At 38.6% G+C, this 19,133-nt stretch overlaps 2 protein-coding genes across 4 annotated transcripts in view; both read right to left on the bottom strand.

Annotated features, from left to right (window-relative positions):
* Positions 1-19,133, bottom strand: part of LOC146489478 (uncharacterized) — a 50,934-nt gene that overhangs the window by 19,965 nt on the left and 11,836 nt on the right. For 2 of the 3 annotated variants that reach the window (XM_085109018.1, XM_085109027.1), the window contains 8 exons: positions 6,538-6,613; positions 6,011-6,058; positions 4,168-4,239; positions 3,562-3,628; positions 3,232-3,397; positions 2,889-2,961; positions 1,819-2,037; positions 581-1,100 (listed from right to left, as the gene is read on the bottom strand). In XM_085109018.1, coding sequence (XP_084965144.1) covers positions 581-1,100; positions 1,819-2,037; positions 2,889-2,961; positions 3,232-3,397; positions 3,562-3,628; positions 4,168-4,239; positions 6,011-6,058; positions 6,538-6,613 — 1,241 coding nt within the window. Of the gene's footprint in view, positions 1-580; positions 1,101-1,818; positions 2,038-2,888; positions 2,962-3,231; positions 3,401-3,561; positions 3,629-4,167; positions 4,240-6,010; positions 6,059-6,537; positions 6,614-19,133 lie in introns of all 3 variants that reach the window. The other variant, XM_085109022.1, reaches the window with a different exon arrangement.
* Positions 8,336-13,625, bottom strand: LOC146489479 (interferon regulatory factor 2-binding protein-like A). Its single transcript, XM_085109041.1, has one exon. It carries the CDS (start codon positions 12,675-12,677, stop codon positions 10,866-10,868), a length of 1,812 nt encoding a protein of 603 aa, XP_084965167.1. The 5' UTR covers positions 12,678-13,625; the 3' UTR covers positions 8,336-10,865.

Raw genomic sequence — 19,133 nt, 5'->3', positions numbered from 1 at the left:
TTCCACCTTAAAGCTAATCGCCAGGGTCCCAAAGGTCCCTAGGATCCTGACAATTTTGCAATGGAACCCGAAACTACAAGCTTTCTCTAATTTAATGCAATTGCCGATTCTCTTTTATAGAGACCGGGTAAGGTGACGGAGTCTTGGAAACCAATTTTTTTCTACTTTGGGGTCTTGGAACCCTGCATTTTTTAGGCAACAGCTGGAAAAGCTCATTATAAATATTAATCTTAATACTTTCAATATAAGAGTGTTCATTTCAGTTTAAAAAAATAACAGAGGGCTTCTTTTACTCTTGCATGTGTCCTCACAAACATGAATTACAAAGTCCTAAGAGTATTTTGCTTCTTGAGGAGTAACAATCTCATTGTACCTTAAAGTTTCAATTTTGAGCCTTGAATTTTTCTTTATTTATGAAAATTGACCTGATGTCTAACTTGCCAATATTTCGGAAAAGGCAAAACTACAATGACAGAAGACCCTCTAATGACATTTAATGACCTACTGGAGCAAGCTTCTTTGAGAAGATGTAACCAAGTACTGAGCAACAATAAACTATTTAATACATAATATCTGTTACCTTCAATGTGACTGGTACTCTTCGTGTCTTTAGTGACAATAGGAGGCCGTAATGCAGGATCAGTCTTGGGTTTACCAAGGGGGATAGCCATAGGCACTAACTGTCCTTCCAATGGCACAGCAACCCTTCCCTCTTCGGGTGAAAAGTGAGGCAAATCAACTCGAGGGTGAAAGTAATACTGTGTATTGTCTTTAGACATGGATGGTTGGCCATGAAGACTGGATATTAAAGGTCTGGCGGCATCTGCTTTTTTCTTTCTTGATGCAACAACTTCCTTTTCTGGTATTCTTGTCACATCCTGTAAAACGGGTTTGCTAGTTGTTCCCCTGTCGCCAGCCATCAGTCCAGCCATGATAGCTGCCGTCTTAGGATTAACTGGAGACTGGTAATGCAAATATGGGGCCTTGGAAGTTGTTCTCTGTGGGTAATACGGTTGTCGGCCATACACACTTGACAGGTATACTTGTTTTTGTGCTGGGGTCACTGTAACAGGACGTTTTGAAGGTGCTTGGGTCTTTACCTGCAAAAGAAACATTGCATCAGTATAACATAACATCCACATTTATTTTTTCTTGAATACGAGGAATAGACCATTTCCGATATATTAAAATTCTAGCTTCAGTTGGCTACAAGGCTAGGGGGAATTAAAACAACAGAAATTACATTGAAGTTCAGAGATGAATAATTAATTTCTTTCGTTTTATTCCCCCAAGCCTCGTAGCCAAGATAGTATTTTAATCTGTTGGAAATGGTCTATTGACTTACAATAACTGATCATAAAGGTGCTGAAAACATATTGTAACATGCATACAACATGTTCCTCGAATGGAAGAAAACACTGGATAACAAGAAAGCAAAGTAGCTTCTGTGTAATCACTACCGGTACTTCACTGGTATTTTTTATTTAGCATGTACACTCTTGTATGTAGTTAGAGTGAATATTTAGTACTATTTTGTCAATGATTCACAGTAAATTAGGGTCATTCACCATGATTCAAGGCTTCACTAACTGTCATACATCTTTATATTATACATTATACCATAGGTGGTTGATCTCAAAGTTTAATAAATTTAGTTAGCACTTGTTACTTCTAGCTCAAGTTGTAATTGTCTGAAAAGCTATGAACACAAGAATTGGCCAAAGGTGACAAATATAAAATGTAGAATATTAATGGATTATACATAACTATAAATATCAAAAAATGCTCCATGTTTTCAATTCATACAATGCATGGTACCTTGGTTTTTTTCTCCACCAATTTCTCCGGCAGATTTTCTTTGCCTGTGGGTTTCTTCACCACTTTTTTTCCTGCAACGGAGGTTTGAGTTGTGAGACGCTGTTCCACTCTTCTTGGTCCTGAAGATGCAGCCTTCACTGGCTGTGATTTTTGCTTCTTTGCAAGATTTAAGTCTTGCTTTTGCTCCAAGGTACCACTAGTTTCCTGTTTAATTTCTCTCTGAAAGGAAAAATACACCTTTGTTTATTTAACACACATGAAGTTCATCCATCAACAAGAAAAATTAATGGTTAATATCAATCATATTGGTTCAACAGGCTATAAGTTGCACAGTGATTCTTGTTCGTGAAATTCATATCATATTGCCTTAAAAAATAACCATCAACTTTAATATTAAGTTTTACTATCTTCTCCCCTGAAACTTGTAAATATTTAGTGACCTACAAAGGCATGCTTGATACCCTGGTTTGATCAAAATGTGGACAAGAAACTTTTCTCTAATTTTGTCTCTCTTTACCCAGGAGTATGATGGGTTACTGCAGTGATAACATACTGTTGGTTATCCTGCACAGAGCTAATGTCCTCTATCTAAGAGGAAGGGGTGGGGGGGGGGGGGGTTGAGTAAAGCTCTGGCTGTATAGGTGTCCTGTGGTTCTTTTGTGGATCCTGTGGCATCATCATGACGTGTGGCAAATCTTGGAGAGTGACCTGAGTTCATTTTTTTTATGTCGAAGAAAATTAGGTCCAGCTGGCTGATGTTATTTAAATTCTGAAACATGTTTGCAATGAATGAAGCTCTGGATCTACCACTGACCAGATACTAATTTTTGGTCTTGTCAAAGCTTTGATCCAACAACACTCACCAAAACAGCCTCAATACACCAGACTGGAGACAGGACAATCAGTTCACTGCATGGCATAAATATTTACTCAATATTCTTATACCAGCAGACCAGTGATTTTTACATCTCAAGTATTACCAGACATTGCTTCCAAACTTAATCCAAAAATTATTGTATAAAAGTTCATATTGTAAACCACATGATCATGTTACACTGTGTACTATGTACCTGTACTGTTGTAGTGATTTCCCCTATCCTCTTGTCCACTTCCCTTCTTATTCTTACCATCTCATCAAACTCACTACAAAAGAGCATACATTTAATAAGGATTATTCTAGGTTACTATCAACCTTCAAGGGTGCCTTCTGACAACTCTTTCCTATATACATTGCTTTAGCAGAAAAACTACAAACTGTAGAGCTACTGAAAATAGAACACTATTTTTAAATAATAATAATAATAACAACAACAACTATAATAATGAAAATAATAATGTACATTTGTTCAACACTTTTGCCAGCTTATAAAATTTTACTGAATTACTTAATTTAAATTAAACAATTAAAATTACCCAGTCAGTGGAGCCATGCTATCCACCAGGTTATATAAATCTTGTTCTTCTCTTTGACGTATCACAGCCTCTAAGTTTCTGTCAAGATGTTCCCGACGTTGTTGAACATCTTGGAGGATGCGCTCTGCATCAGCATAGTGTCTAATTGAATTTGTTGGCAAAACACCTGACAAAATATACAAAGAGTTTATCTTCAGAATAATAATAATGGTTAAACTCACAACATAATATCCAAATAATAATAATATTGATGGCTGTTTCCGTAGGAACATCAGTCTAAGGCAAGGAATACACTTGATAAAAAAGCTTAAAGTATTGCAAGCAATTAACCTGTTGTTGCTGATGTTGTTGCTGACGTTGATGGATTTCCTGATGGAGCTGAATTGTACAAAGGTTCCTGATGTGAAAAAAAAGTATTATTTGATAGGAGATGTAAAAATTAAAATTGATTGATGGTTTATCACTCTTCACCCTTCAAGAAAAGAGATGTTAATTAAAATAAACTGTATAAACTGTACCTTTCAAATGGTTGTACATTACTAATGGCATATTACATTTTATTTATTAATAAAATGAAAACTCAAATGTATGTTTGTTTCAAATGTTACTTTACACCACATTTCCACAGTCTAGCATCCGAGTTCTGACTCAGTTTAGTGCCCTCTCAAATAAGTCCTCCAAAAACATTTCACTTTGTGCACATGCACTGGAAAATTACATCGTAAACATAAGTTCTTTTTTTTATTGCATTCCTTTTTCAGAATGGTCAAAACATGTTCCAAAAAACATCCCACCTGATACCTCAGATGTTGTAGGTACTAGCAGTGAGGGGCATTTAAGACAGCAAACTAATAATGATAACAATAATGATAATAACAACTAATAACTCCTAAATAACCACTCAATTCAACAAGAACATTACAATAAAGTGCATACCAGATATTCATCCAAAGGAGATCGGCCAACAGGTTTGAACCTTGATGCACTAGAATGACTTCTAGTATCATCCTATTAAAATACAAAAATCAAAATTATTTGAAGAAGCTGTCAACAAGTCAGAAACAAGCTAAGGAATGGCTGGGATTAGGGGTAGAGTCAGTTCCATGAATATTCAGCTGTTCATGTACTTGAGATCAACTCAACTCAACTCAGGATAGCATTAATCTTCAAGGCCAGGAAAGCTGTTTACAGGTACTATTTATATTAATTTATACAATGAACTGTGTAAAACTCGCATTTTGATTGGTCTAGAGGAGTGTGTGATTAGAGTATAGATGCACGATTGACGTCATCGAGTGACGTGACCGGCGCACGTGATCAGAGTCTAGAGTCCAGCCAGAGTGACTGGTCAACAAAGTTTTGCAAACTGTTTTTGCGAGCAGGGGACAAAAACAGGCAAATTTTCGCAGGAAAGGAAAACTGTCCAAAAAAAAAAAATTGGACAAAGACTGTTGAGAGTGATCTCAATCAGGACAAAAAAGCTAGAACTTTGTTGTGACGTGAAAAGGAAGCAAATATTTGTCGAAATATGTCGCCAATAGAAATCTGGTAATGGCGAGTAATCGATTACAAATCGCAGTGAAGCGACTTACATGCTGTATATTTTGGGGTCAGGATTTCCTTCTGGAATAAAGGTTGGTTTTGAAAATATTGTTAGTGAAATTCTTTCGGATTAAACTCTAATTTAGAAGATCACAATTGCATGTGTGTAGTAGTCTAAAACTGAGGTTGCTGGAAAGTTTTTGACTCAGCTCAGGCAACGCGATGCTCACTTATGAAATGCGGTGAAATGTCTTGGTTATTGTATAAAACAAATAGATTCCATTTTGCCGGACGTCTGTACTCTGATAACGCACAGAGGACGTCAAAACGTGATGAGAACATCAGTCACGCTAGTCGCCTGCGGCTTGTAGCGTACTTCTTTGTTCTCACCACGTTTTGACGTCATCTGTGCGTTATCAGAGTACAGACGCACGGCAAAATGGAATCTATTTGTTAAATATATTTATTTGTGAGACCTTATAAAGGGAGCCTAACATGAACGTGAAACCAAACATACAGCTAATCATTTCACATAATATACAAAGTTATGAAATATTTAAAAAACAAACAAACTGGAACAAGTAAGCTATGTGAAATAATTGAAAACAAGACATGCACTGAACCCAGCTTTATAAGCTCCACCGTGGGGCAACAAATCAAATCTAGTAAAGTCACACCCCAATATAAAGCAGTTGTCCAGTTTGCTTATCACTTGTACGAATACATCTAATTATCACCATAATGACTTCATTTTTCTCCACCTTTAATACCATTGCATAGGTCTCTAACATGATATTCCAGACATCTGATTAACTGGCTGTCAAGTAAGGGGGGCAGTGTCACAGAGATTTCTCTGTGTTTTGGTCAAAACCCGGTTAAAAAAATTTGACAAGGTAAGTTTTCTTTATCATCAAGTTCCTCTTAGAGAACTGAGATGAAAATATTAATTGAATTCTCCTGGGAAGGGCAATTTATTATCAGTTTTTTAGTGATTCCTACAAAAGACAAAGGAAGAACTTGAAAAAATTGCCTAGTAATTTTTTCAAGTTGCAATCTATTTTAATCCTAACCATCCGCAACCAAAGATGATTAACACTGGTTTCTGTATTCTAGTAGGGTTATTGTTAACAAAAGGAAACCGTTATTTCAATGTTTCCATTGATACAAATATGTTTTCTGGTCATTCAAAGTAACTACAAAATGTGACACTGCCCCTTTAACAGCATGTAGTACCAACCTTAAGCAGCTGCTGCTGAACAAGTTCCTGTTTAAGCTTCTCTGTCTCCTGCCCCACACAGGTCCAGCATAAAACAACAATGTACAATTATTAATCAACTGAGCAACCACAAATAAGCTGCCTTGATAGACTTCTAAAGGGTCAAGCTACTATTATGGACACCCTGGTTTTACAGACAGAAGTTGAAGTCTCTTCAGAAAATAAATTACCATATTTCAACTCTTTGTTCTCAAGAAAAAGACTGGTGGTACCCTCTTTTCATTCAATTTTGGAGTAGACTTATAGCTTTAGCTAATAACGTGTGGAGTGTGTGTGTGTTGACTCAATTTTTTCTCGAAAATGAAGCAAAAAAAGCAGAAAAGATCGCAGAACAACATTCATCATGTCAAAACAAGTCCATATGTAAAAAATTAGCAAGATCCTGTGAAAAAAAATTTCACCAAAAAAGCAATATATGCCCCTTTTGTGGGAATCCCTTCAAATGTCAAGGAAATATTTCTCAGATTTCCTACATTAAGGTCACTTACAGCAAGGATGTCCCTCAGATCTGTCTTGATTTTACCAACTTCATTGGATAATGCCACTGTTTCTGGGAGTACAATACTGCAAATAAAAATATATCAACAGCTTTTTATTAAAACAACCATTTAACTGTTGTCAAACTGAAAAATTATTAAAACCATTTAACAGAACTTAAGGCAAGATTTTTAAAAATGAAATTCAGAACCAGTAAAGATACAATAGGAGTGGGATCATTGTTAGTAGGTTTATATCAGTATTTAAAGAGATCAGACACAATATCATTACAATAACAAAGTTTTGTTTTTAGCTTCTTTCAACAAAAATAAGGACAGAATTGATGGAAACCTGAAGTATACACACTTATTGACGATTATTCAAGATAAATTGTGATAAAATTGAGGAGCAACAAGATGATTTGTGTGCAAGAAACGTATTGAAGCTGTATTATCAATAGTGTTAACACGAAGGTTTCAATATGGATTGCACAAGTCAAACCCCTTCTATTGTCCTCTTGAAAAAAAAAAAGCCTTGGGCAACTGGTTATCTAACCAAAGCTCAGACAGGTTTTAACAAAACCACAGTCTAAAGCAATTTTATTCCAGCCAACCTCAACAGTTAATCATTGTCTCCTGGTCACAGTGTCAAGTCGGTATAGAGTGTATACTGACTAGCCACACATTTACCCCTGGCCAAGGGTTTTATTAGAAGCTGGGAGCAGGGTACCAGTTGGTAACCATTTACTACTGAACATCATACCTGCCTTTAGAGAGAATTAAAGCCAGTGTAGACAAGAAGAATGACTGGTGCCTGTCTCTTATAAATCAAGAACCATCCCACCACAACAATTAATAAAAACCCCGATTACTCACTTAAAATGGCCCACTTATGAAGATACATGGGTCTATTGAATGAGAATCATGGGTTATGCTGTGTTCACACACTCAATTTTAGTAAAATTATGAAATTGTGTCTGTGCTGACTCAAACAGATGAAGTAATCTGTCAAGAAGAACAGTGAAAAAAGAGGCAGTCTCTGGCAATATCTTTATTAATAGTGCTATTAAATAGTTTCTGTAGGATCTGGAAAAGTCAGGCCTTGCAACTGCAATTGATTCATTGTGCATCATTGAATTGAAATGTACACAAGTGAAGATGCATCACATGGACTGATATATTTTCACTTACAGAAAATACAGAATTTGACCATTTACAAATGGTTGGTGCTGGAAGAGTATTAAAGAGAACTGAATTTCATTGCTTTTTGCCTTTTGAATTTTCAAAAAAAATAAATAAATTCAGTGATCAACCTCATCAACAAGCTGTTTTACTATAATTTGAGTGTCAGAAGCCCAAGTGACCGGAAAACCAATCTTGTGATGAAGCATCAAGCCACCACAAGCAGACATCTCTTGGTTACCAAGCTAAGCCATGCATTTTTTCCAGCATGGTTAAAAAGTTTTCCTGTCAATTAACTTGGTTGTTTTGGGTGACATTTACACTCATACATAGTTTACATAGTTTTACCCATGTTAGTAAACTCAGATTCTGCAGTGAAATGCTCAAGCATGATCACAGCTTACAGGTGTAAGACTACATAATTTAAAACCACCCCCTTTTGTCCCATGTCTCCTCCAGGAAGTTGAATCAATGAATGCCGGAAAAACAAACAGACAAACAAATTAATGCTGTGGGATGTAAGTTGCAGGCAGCTTGCAAATTTCTCCTGCTGGGGTGTGACAATACTCTTGACGACCTTGCATGTATGATATGTTCAGTTACTTTGTGCCAAATAATGACCCAAGACTAACATTTCCAGACACACATCTTTAATACCAGATTTCTTGGGCAATACAGTACAGTTGTCTTAAAAATCACTCATTATGTACATTAACCTGACAAGAACAAGAGCATTCACAGCACCTCTACATTACTTGTCTAACGACTCTCTAAGATAACAAAAACGTGGCCACAAAATATTCAGTTCATTGATGTACTTCAAGGTGCTGTATCATTTCACCAAGTCTGGTTGGTCCTATAAACTAGTTCCCACTAACATACATTTCTTATGAAAAAGCAATTCCTTACTTTTCTCATTACGGCACAGTAAAATTAGCTGTACTGTTGTCAAAAATTGCCAATAAGAAATGTTAGTCACACATCAACAGAGAGGCAAGTATGTAGTTACAAACTCAAAAATCTGATCAAACATAACTGCACTAAACGACTTCTTTACACAGAAAGACTCTAATCAAATACCATCACAGCATTAACTGGTTTGTTTAACCCAAGTGGTTCACAAATCTACAAGTCTGACAAGTAAAATTTTCACAACATGTCCATTTCCTGTATAAAAAAAATTAATTTTCAAAATAAAATGTGTTTACAAAATGACACACAAGGTAAGTTTGTAGTCCAGTCCAACTTCTTTCAAACAAACACTAAAGCCACGGACCCTGGTGCTTGCATGTAAATAACTGCAGCAAGACTGAGCACAAATTAAGGTCTCTACAGAAAAGAACTGTTGGAAACTGGGAGATCCTTAAAGTGTCTGTTGAGGTTTGGCTGTACCTTCCTATGAAAAAGCTTAACAGCAAGAAGCTACCCACAGAGCTGTCATCTTGCCACTAAAATGCGGGACAAGAACGAAGCTATGTTGCTATCAAAATATGTTCTGCAGTGCAATCATTTACATCATTGACTATGTTAAGGTGTCACAAATATACAGACAATCTAAGCACCAGACAAAACCTCATACCAATTAAATAATACACATAAAACATTCACAAGAGATCTGTCTTCTGAAATTTAGGGCTACTAGAATGTAAATCTATCTTGTCAGAAGCACTTTCTGGATTTTTATTTACCATTTAAATGTGGTATGCCTTAATTGCAGATGATATCTCCAGACAATTCAGCTAATTCACATTTGGAATATGGCCATTCAAATGCACCCTGACTGGACTTTGCCACTGGATTTTGAAACCAAAAATGTGAAACCAAACCTTGTTGTTATATCATAGTAACAGTTCATTTAACAAGACATCAAACCACCTTAAAGACTAAGAATTACCCTACTGCCATTAAGTTTAAATGGATTGTATTTTCACAAGATTTATGCATTTAACCGTTGGAAACATAATGACTTCACAGAAAGGAACACCATTTTACAGTGGAAAAGGACATGCACCCTTTGCTTGTTGGCTTGGAAGCTGTAAAATTTGGTCAGTATTTGCAGACACTTCACTGACTATCACTAAAACCCTACCTGCAAATATTTCAACAATATTTGTGCATAATTTTTGTGAATTCTACAATCGACAAGAATAATAGGCATTAGGGCAGAATAATAAATAGACCACTTACAAAAAACACACAAGTTGTGAAATTCCTAGACTTGGAATATTTATATCTGCCATGTATAAAAGCCAGGGCTAAACATCCTTACATTGTAATACGACACCTTCAGCTTTTGTTAAACGGTAATGTTGGAAGGCTAAAACCACAGTGACCATTAATCCCACAAAACATCAGGTAACAGGGATTACAAAACGTTGCAACGCTGTTGGACCAACACACACTGTACAATGTTGGAACTTTTAGCCCCAGCATTTGAAACAGAAATTCAAACCTCACTACTTTTATGAATAAATAGCCAGCCATACTAAACCACCCAAGAAAAACTCAACTACTACTGTGAACAAAATAAATTCCAATGAGAAATGTAGGTTGAAACAAACCCTAGCAGTTGCCTATCACACATGAGCTAAATCTAAAGCAAAAGTTGAAAAAATTGCAAATTTTGCAATAACATTTCATTTTGGTAAGTAGTACAAATTTACTCGTGTAAACAAGCACAAAATAAATTATGAAATCATTAATTTACAATTTATTCTTGGTCAGGCATTTTTGATCAACTCCTAGTTGCTTAGCACTAATCAAGAGTAAAATCTCGATCACAAAGAAATATATATATACATTTTTTTTTAATGCTAGCAGTACATATTCAAAAAAATTCAAACATGATACAGGCCTAATAAAAGAAGAAACAATCCAAATCAAGGATTTAGCCAGACAGTTATTCACACATCCTGTTGATGCCCAGTCTGTGAAGTCAGTGAAAATTCACATAATCTTTTAAAATGTTAAGGGAGAAATGCCCTTCTCATGAACAATTTCCAAATTCTGGCTAAAAGGCTGATCTGAGTGACAATGCACAATGTAAACAAAAATGCCATGTAATAACATGAATTCCACTACACACATTTTAAAAATTAAATCTGTTTTGTATCTAAATGACATTGCATTTAACATATTTATGAATCAAAGAGGAAACCTCAACCTTCTTTTTCCTTTTTCACATTATTATAAGTTTCGTTTGCAGTTCCAAGAATGGTTGCGATTTCTCCCTGCATAAATGCCCAAGGCAAATCACTGCCTTGTAAGGGGCACCTTTCACCACTGGGGCAGAAAACTTCTGAGCCAGCTCCTTGCTTCTTAATACTCTCACGAGAACAGGGGAAGCAGAACTTGTGGTGAGAAACCGATGGACACTGCACAAAATGAGTGTCCTCCAGCTTGTCATGGCAGAGGCTGCATGTCAAAATGTTCACGGCCGAACTCCGCCCTTTTGCCTCTCCTTCCCCTTGTGAGTCACCCTTAACTCCACCTGGTAAGGGTCTGGGTGACTGACGTTGCCGTGGTGACAGTCGCTCAGTGTTTGGCGAAACAGGCACAAGAGTATTTGGGCCATTTCTGGAGTCATCACGAAGTACAGAACTTGGTGGCAAATCAAACCGATTCACCATGGTACCCATTGGAGATTTAACTTGTGCACGGGCGTGCTGTTCTGAAACTACTAAGCTTGCCTTGGAAACTGGCAGTGCAACCATTGGTGGAACTGACGCAGATGGTATGGAGGTAACAGGTGTTCCTGGGGGGAGAGGTGTTCCTGGGACATGTACAGGTAATTTGACAGCTTCTCCTGATTGGTTTTGCATCCACATACCATGCAAAGTGTCGTCACGAGTCATGTGACCATGGAGAGGTCCCATGCGCTTTCCAGCTGCAACTTCAAATTCCTCCAAATCAACTGCACCTTTACGTTTTCGACCATAAGCTGGGCCTGACCGGTTGAAGCTGAGGTTGACATGAGGTAAAACTGGAAATTCAGGATCTAGTTGAGGTTTGGCTAAAAACTCAGGATTGATAGCTTCCTTGAACAAACGAACCGGCTCGGGAAGAAAATCGCCCAGCAAACGCCATTCTCCATTTGCGCGATCTTTTTCGTATTCCAAATACTTGAATCCAGAGGAAAGTGGCTTTGCCATTTCTTTCATTGACTCTGTGTACATCTGCTTAGCTACTCCTGAAGCGCTTTGAAAAACGCACCCCGAACCCCGAGGATATTCAATGAAAATTTTAAGCTCAAAATCAATTCCAGGCTTGCAGCTGACGTCGAAAGCAAACACACGGCCGACCAGCGCATAATCCTTCTTGAACCTGATATCAAACGGACAAGACCTGTTCAGGGTGGCTAAAGTTTCCCGTATTAGTTCTGGTCTTGGGCCGTCGACAACAAAATTTTGTTGGGGTCCACTCGGGGTCAAGGGTGGATGCTGTCTCTGTAATGTATTTCCGTTTGCTACTGCAGCATGCCTAACGTCTTCGATGTTGAAATTAGAACCTCGTCTCTCCATTTCGCGAGGACCAATATTTCCTGGAGGCCGAGTTCCTTTCGTGCCCGGTCCATTCACCGCTTCAGCGCTACCGAATCCATGCGAATTTTCCACAGTTTCCTCGCCAATTCTGTGAGCGTTCTGAAGCTTTCCAGCATTCTTCCTTTGCTCTGAAAATTGTGGCGGGTGGTTTGTACCGTTTGCGGGTGGCGGACTTGGAGTGGAAGACATAGACGAACCCGCCGAATTTAGCCGCTCTGTTTTCACGCCACGACTCCTGTTAGCTTCGTTATTTTCCCAAGTTCGCCTCAAAATCCTGGAATAATGTATGACATCTTCAATTCGGTCAGCTCCTTCGTAGTTGCAGCAGCCTCGACAAACGGGTTCCGAAAAATCTTGTAAAATTGCCCATGGAGAATGGGGAAGATCGCACAAATAACAGTGCTGACGATGAAAGCGGGGAGCCGACATGTTTGACCACTACGCGGCTTAGTTCACTGGAATCGAACTTGACAATGTTCTTCCTCAAAAACGTCTGCAGTTCAACAAAAATGAAGTCCTCCGCTCTACGGTTATAAATCCGGCCTCAACATTCCCAGTTCCTTCTTCATAACGAGTCACTCGGTGAAGATTGTATTCGCTTTTGCTTAACGATGTGGCAATTACGTTATCGGAGGCACGTGTGATCATAAACTCGCCAAATTTCTTGATCGCTTGGAAATCGAGCAAGCGTGTCGGAAAAATGCCAGCAGGGCGACCCAGAACTTTTAATCCTCAAAGAACGAGTAAAACAATTGCTATCAAATAAATGTGACGCGAAACTCGATCACCGTATGAGCCCTCTAAATTCTAAATTTAGGCTCGTTGTAAATTATCATATGAGTGACCGAACCGCGCTCCAAGCCAATGCGTCAAAACAATCACTCACACACACTTCCTGTGACGTCACACCAGTCGTTGAATCATGAAGTGTACAAACACAAGGCGGGGCGTCTCGAGGTCGATAAATTATGATATCAGACTACCAGAAATGAAATGAATTGTTTACCGCAACGAAAGGGAATTAGAGCTGGCCTACGACGACGCAGGACGTTTCTGTCAATAACTGCGATGTTGCTTGCAAAAGAAAACGCAATCAACTCAAAAATGAATATTCAATTTCTTGGCCACTCTTAGCATAATCACGTGATCTACCGATAACTTCCTTGCGACCTTTTCGGGATAAAATATCAGCTGGGTATGGCAAAGCGAATATATTTCTGTTGAAAGGACTTTAAAATTTGATAATAAACAGCTGAAAAAGACTCCAGGGAACACAACATGCGAAAATCACACACAGCAGCATTAAAACCACCGGAATGAAACAAGGAAAATTTATTGATCATGTTCATTCTAGAAACAAAAGGAACTGACGCACGTAAATAATGTATAGAATGCACTCCAATGACGTCATGCGTCTCCTTGGTAACCAACCCCAGGCAAAGGGTAAGTGGTAGCTTGATCACAAACAAAAGCCGCCCGGTGGATGAGTTTACATACAGTAAGCTTTTTTTCCGGCGAACAGAGCGTAATTATTATGCGGAATGCTTCAGTGCCACCGGATACAATAAATTGCATTTGAAACAAATCCTGTTTGTAATGAATACTGTGGAGCTATTGTCAAAGGTGGCGTCATTCGACCCACTGCAGACATTGCTCAATATTGTCACAGGTCAAAAATTTGAATCATCTCTGGCGTGTTTATAATATTATTTTTAGGAAATTTAAACACTCTTGTTCGGATCAAATTATTGACAGGATGGAGCCTGACAGCGGAAAAATTAATACGCTGTCATTTGATCCAAGTCTTCCAGGCATTATATTGCTCAATCTTTACACACGTCAAAAAATCTGAATCATTCCTCAGTGGAACTAAACGATGACGACTCAAAACTCAAATGAGTTTCGTGCCATACCGCTCTTGTAGTGTTCGTCGATTGCAAAACTCCAGGTGGCTTTTTCTTATAATACACAAACAAATTTATTCCGCAAATAATAAAGTATACATCCTACATGACAGCGAGCCTTTTATTCACGGCGCACTGCGTCAGGGTATTGTGTTTTGTAAAAGCGGACACGCGCAGAAACCACCAAGCTGAAACACGCCACGTACGTCAAAGCGAAATTTATTCACCGCGTTTTAAAATTTTTGATAAGTAAATGTACTGAAAATGAAATTTGCCTCAAAAACACTTGTTAGCATTCAGTTAACATCCCACGAAATAATAAAAATTTCTATTTACTTTTCAGCAAAACAACTATGACATTTATCCGCGGAAGCAACTTTTCCTTTATACCTTCACATAACCAAAATAAGGGGACGAGCACGTCTGATCGCATCTACGTGAATCAGCTTCAACATAAAGACGACCTTTATAGTCATTTAACAGCGGACATTAAACTTCCGACACAAGAAGTGTCACGCACAAAAAGACGAAATGGAAAATATAATACTCCTCAGAAGCAATACGTCCTTGCAGAAGAAAAAGCCTACGATGTACTTATAATTAAAATATCAACCCCAAACGACACCGAGCAAACACGAATCAAGCAACAGAACACGAGAGGTATTATATTTTATTGGAAATGTATCATATGAAGACAACAAAACCCCATGATCAATATATCAAATGACATGACAAAAAGTGTGCAATTTACCGGTAAATTCAAGTTCCTTTAAATCCCAAGCAGAGAAAATCGCACCAAATATAGAAGTGTGACCAAAACTTGTCAAGACAAATTGCGCCATATCTCTCGTACACAGAAATAATTACTCACGGAAACGAAAATCGACCCCAATTGATGTCATTGATCACGACAGCGCGCGGCAGTTCAAAATAGCCTGGGTAAATTGCCACTGAATTCAATTCAATGGAAAAGGAGATCAACAGAAAGAACGATATGCTTTATTGCACTAATGACGTCACAAACACAGGCGCTCTAGTTCCCAGGCCTAGCTCAGCTTGCCGTCTGGGCGCGGCTCGACTTCGAAACCGCGGTGAAACAATCTTGTGTGATATTTTCCTGTAAAATTCCCCGCACAATATATAATACGCAAGCTAAATCGAAAATGAACGCTATGATATTCGCTCCTTTTACCGTAAAATACCGGTAACAATTACGCCTGGCCATCTTCTAGTCCACCCCCCTCCCCTCCCCCGGATAAAAGCCCCATAGTTGTACAAGCCAGGTCCAATAACCAGCATTTTATCAGGTGACGACATTTGATGATCCGGGCGACGCCCTCAGCAATTGCAGGCCTAAAATAACTCTTACGTCTCCAGATTTAACATCTGGCATGATATAAGCCCCAAAACCCATGATCACAGGAATGCAAAGCAGCTAATTCAGTACACGATTTGCATGTGCCCCATAACCTTTTCTAGACACCGCAGATGACATGATAACTCGAAAATACGACGCAAAATATGACACCAAGCCAAGTGCAACGTACAAGACTCATTTACCTTGTTTTGGCAGCTGGCCGAACGACAGATAGAGTTCGAATACTGAAATATACCGCGGCCAGATTAAATAACTGTTTGAAAACAATATTTCTTTGTCCTAACAAAGAGAAGCATCCCTCAGTGACATGAAAACTGAAAAAAACTTCCCACTACCCCTCCCCCCTCCCTCTCCCACTAAAATCAAATCTGATACATCATAACATGCATAGTGTTTTTCATAAAATGAAGGTGGTATTCGCTCCAGGTTTATAGTGACAATCTTTGACTGTTAAAATGTGAAATTAAGACCACCTCTCCCCCGATTTCAATGATGGCAAAATTGCGCGTTGCTTCCAGAGGCGGGGAGGGAGGGAGGTTTCATTTTCCTTTACATTCTGTCCAAGATTGTCAGCTGATTTTTGGAGGCTGAAAAGGGAAAACTATGAAGTGTGCAAAAGGCGTACAAAGGCCGGTTTCGAAGACATAAGGAATTCTTTTTTAATTTAATTGTTTGGAAGAACTAACTGACAGTTAAATGTAGGATTCTGATAGATGCGTGACTGAGATTTTGAAAGAGGCAGTCCTAAAACTTGAAAATTTCCGGCGGAAATCTGTAGCTATCTCAAAAGAAATCTAAAATTGGCTCACCAACAGCTATGACTGAGCCGAAGAAAACATGCATATTTATAGTAAACTGTTAACATAGTAAGGTTAATTTCCACACGACACTGGTTATCAGTGGAATAAATTGATAACCTTGCTGCAACTGAAGCGGTGATGGTTCCAGAAGATATGTTCAAATTGCGAAATTTCTTTATCGTAGAGAGCAGCCATTTCACAATCCTAATTTCTGACAGGTTTTGTCAAGCACATGATCACGCGAAATACTAAAACCCCAGTAAGATTTCACTACTGCAAGCTCAAATGTGTGGCAATGGGAATGGGAAATTTGGGCCAAAAAATAAACGAAAGAATACAGCTGTGATGCTCATCTTTCGGTACAGTGTTTCAGGCCGGGTTTATTTTTTTCTGTACTAACGCTAGAACATAATTTGACCTCCAATATCTATGAGATGGAACCGGAATCCCGCCGCAATCACAAGACACGTTGAGAAAGGTCCAATACTTGTTTAAGGTCAGGTGAAGTGGGTTCTCGGTGAGTGATAGCTGAGAAATCTGAAATGCCCTTCGGCTGAGATTGTGAAATTTAAGCTGAATTAATTAACTGATAGCTGGAAATGGCCGAACTTTTAAACTGCAGAGTTCACCGGAAAGAAACACCTAGCCCACATGCATAAACAATATTCCAACGCACATTCATCAAGGACAAACAACACGGTGAAACATATCGATAACAGTTCTAACGCGTCTTCCGCACACAACGTCGACCTTTACCTTGGCGTACGTCTTGCGGATCAATCAAGAGAATGCATTGGCTTTGTCTTCACTAAATGATTGGAATTTTTCAATTGGAATCGTACATGTTGGGTGTGGTCGTTGGCAATAAAAACAGGAGGTTTCCGGTGTTTTACTGTCACCGTGCCAGTCTTCAACTGTTGCAAAAGCGTCTTCCACTGATCACTCTGCACAACAGAACAATGGCAGACGAATACAAGCTAAACGAGATTCAAGGCCATACAGTCCCTGACACTTGCTTTTATTTTACTGAATATTATTTACTGAGGTTTCCAATATTTTACGCGTACTGTTTGATGAATACGGGCGTGGCCGTATAGTACAACCATACATATTACAATCACAGCGCTAGGCCAAGAAGGGCGAGTGGCGTTAGTTTTGATCACAGGAAACTAAAGGAGACCAAAGCAATCAAATTAGTTTTCCAAACACACTTTGAACATAAAAGCCGTGATTTCCTGTGTATTGCAAAGGGAGACAAAATCACTTCCTTGGCAGAAGACTGTCTACCTGTCAAATAGTGTCGCTTGAGAATAAGTTTGGAAAGCAATCTGCGACCTAAAAGGATTTGAATCCTCCAACAACATTACACAAGTTTCTCTTAAAATCGTCAGTCCGTTTCACAGAGTGCTTTCCCTTTCCGGGACTAACCTTTCGAAACAGGTGTATTGCAAACTGAAATGATATTTTCGTAAGGGAAGTTTCAGCCAAAAATGTTCCGTTATTATTTAATTAAACAAAACTCCGTGCAAATGTGCACTAAGGTAAGTGCTTCCCGAGTTGTATTCACTAGCGAAAGAACAATGCTCAAGCGTAATATGGAGCTTTTTGTGGCCTTAGACGGAAAAGGAGACAATGAGATTTATCGCTTATTTTGGCGCACAGAATAAACAAGGGCCGACAAAGAAGGGTGTGATGATAACGATGTTCTTTTGGCGTGCCAACAGTTTGCCATAACGTCAAGGAAAACGGAAGGAAAAAGGGATTTTTCAAGGCGCTTTGTCACGCCCTGGCTTGAAGGTTGCAATAAAAATGGTCTGATATTAAAGTAATCTTTTTTTCTTTTTTTTTTTATCTCAGGAGACAAGATACTGAGACAAACCTTGATTATTCATCATCCGGGTTGACCTTACTCATTTTTTACTGTGTATCACATCTTCGGCTTCAGCAGCACAGGAAATGATGTAACGGAGACTGAGTAAGGTTCAGACAAGCTAAATTGTAACTATCGATCATAACAGCTGGAAATGGAGGATTCTGTTGGAAAACTACCAATAAAAACATCCTTCTTACCACGGAATAAAGGTGCAAAAACAAAACACTACACAAAACAAAAACAACAACGTACATGATGAAGCATATCATTCTTAAAATTACATTAAGCTCCGGTTTGGCTGATAAGTTGGCGTCAAACCAATTTACTAAAGCTGTCTTCCGCATCACTTCACTCGGTTATCACGTCTGAGACGGGAAACCGTGCGTGAATACTTTGGAGCTGAACAAGAATTTACCTCACGCGTTCCGGTGCGTAGAGATATGTCAAATAAACATCGCTTAAGCGCCACTCGTTTCAGCAACAAGGGAAGTTCCAGTGGCTGAGAGCATAACCGCCTTATGTCGAGTTTTAGGCCAATTTGTTGTTTCGCTCAAAGTGCCTGAATTTTTGCACGCGTGGACTTTAATTTAGTCAGTGAACATCGCTCTGTGTTTTTCCGCGGGTTTAAGCTTAGTTCTTGAGAAAAAAACTAAGCCAAAATATCGAGTCCGCGTCATCGTTTCATGTCGTACAGCGAAACTGAGAAAAGAAAGGAAAGAAGCGGAACAACAGACGTTTTGGAGCCAAAAAAACAGAGTGATATTCTTTGATTAAAATGAAGGCTACATCCAAAAATTCAGGCACTTTAAAGTAAAACGAAAAATTGGCCTAAAATTTGACATAACACGGTTATACCCTCAGCCCCAGTCTTGTCGGAGATTTTGATAACCCATCTCACACGCAACATAACTACGCCACTTGAATTGCTTT

The sequence above is a fragment of the Pavona decussata genome, unplaced genomic scaffold (genome assembly GCF_977016875.1).
Source record: "Pavona decussata unplaced genomic scaffold, jaPavDecu1.1 SCAFFOLD_6, whole genome shotgun sequence".
Classification (NCBI taxonomy): domain Eukaryota; kingdom Metazoa; phylum Cnidaria; class Anthozoa; order Scleractinia; family Agariciidae; genus Pavona; species Pavona decussata.
This window is presented reverse-complemented; position numbering and strand designations above follow the sequence as displayed.

Bases quoted from the DNA above. Each gene is read 5' to 3' on its own strand.
- LOC146489479 (XM_085109041.1), bottom strand. From the start codon at position 12,677: ATGTCGGCTCCCCGCTTTCATCGTCAGCACTGTTATTTGTGCGATCTT.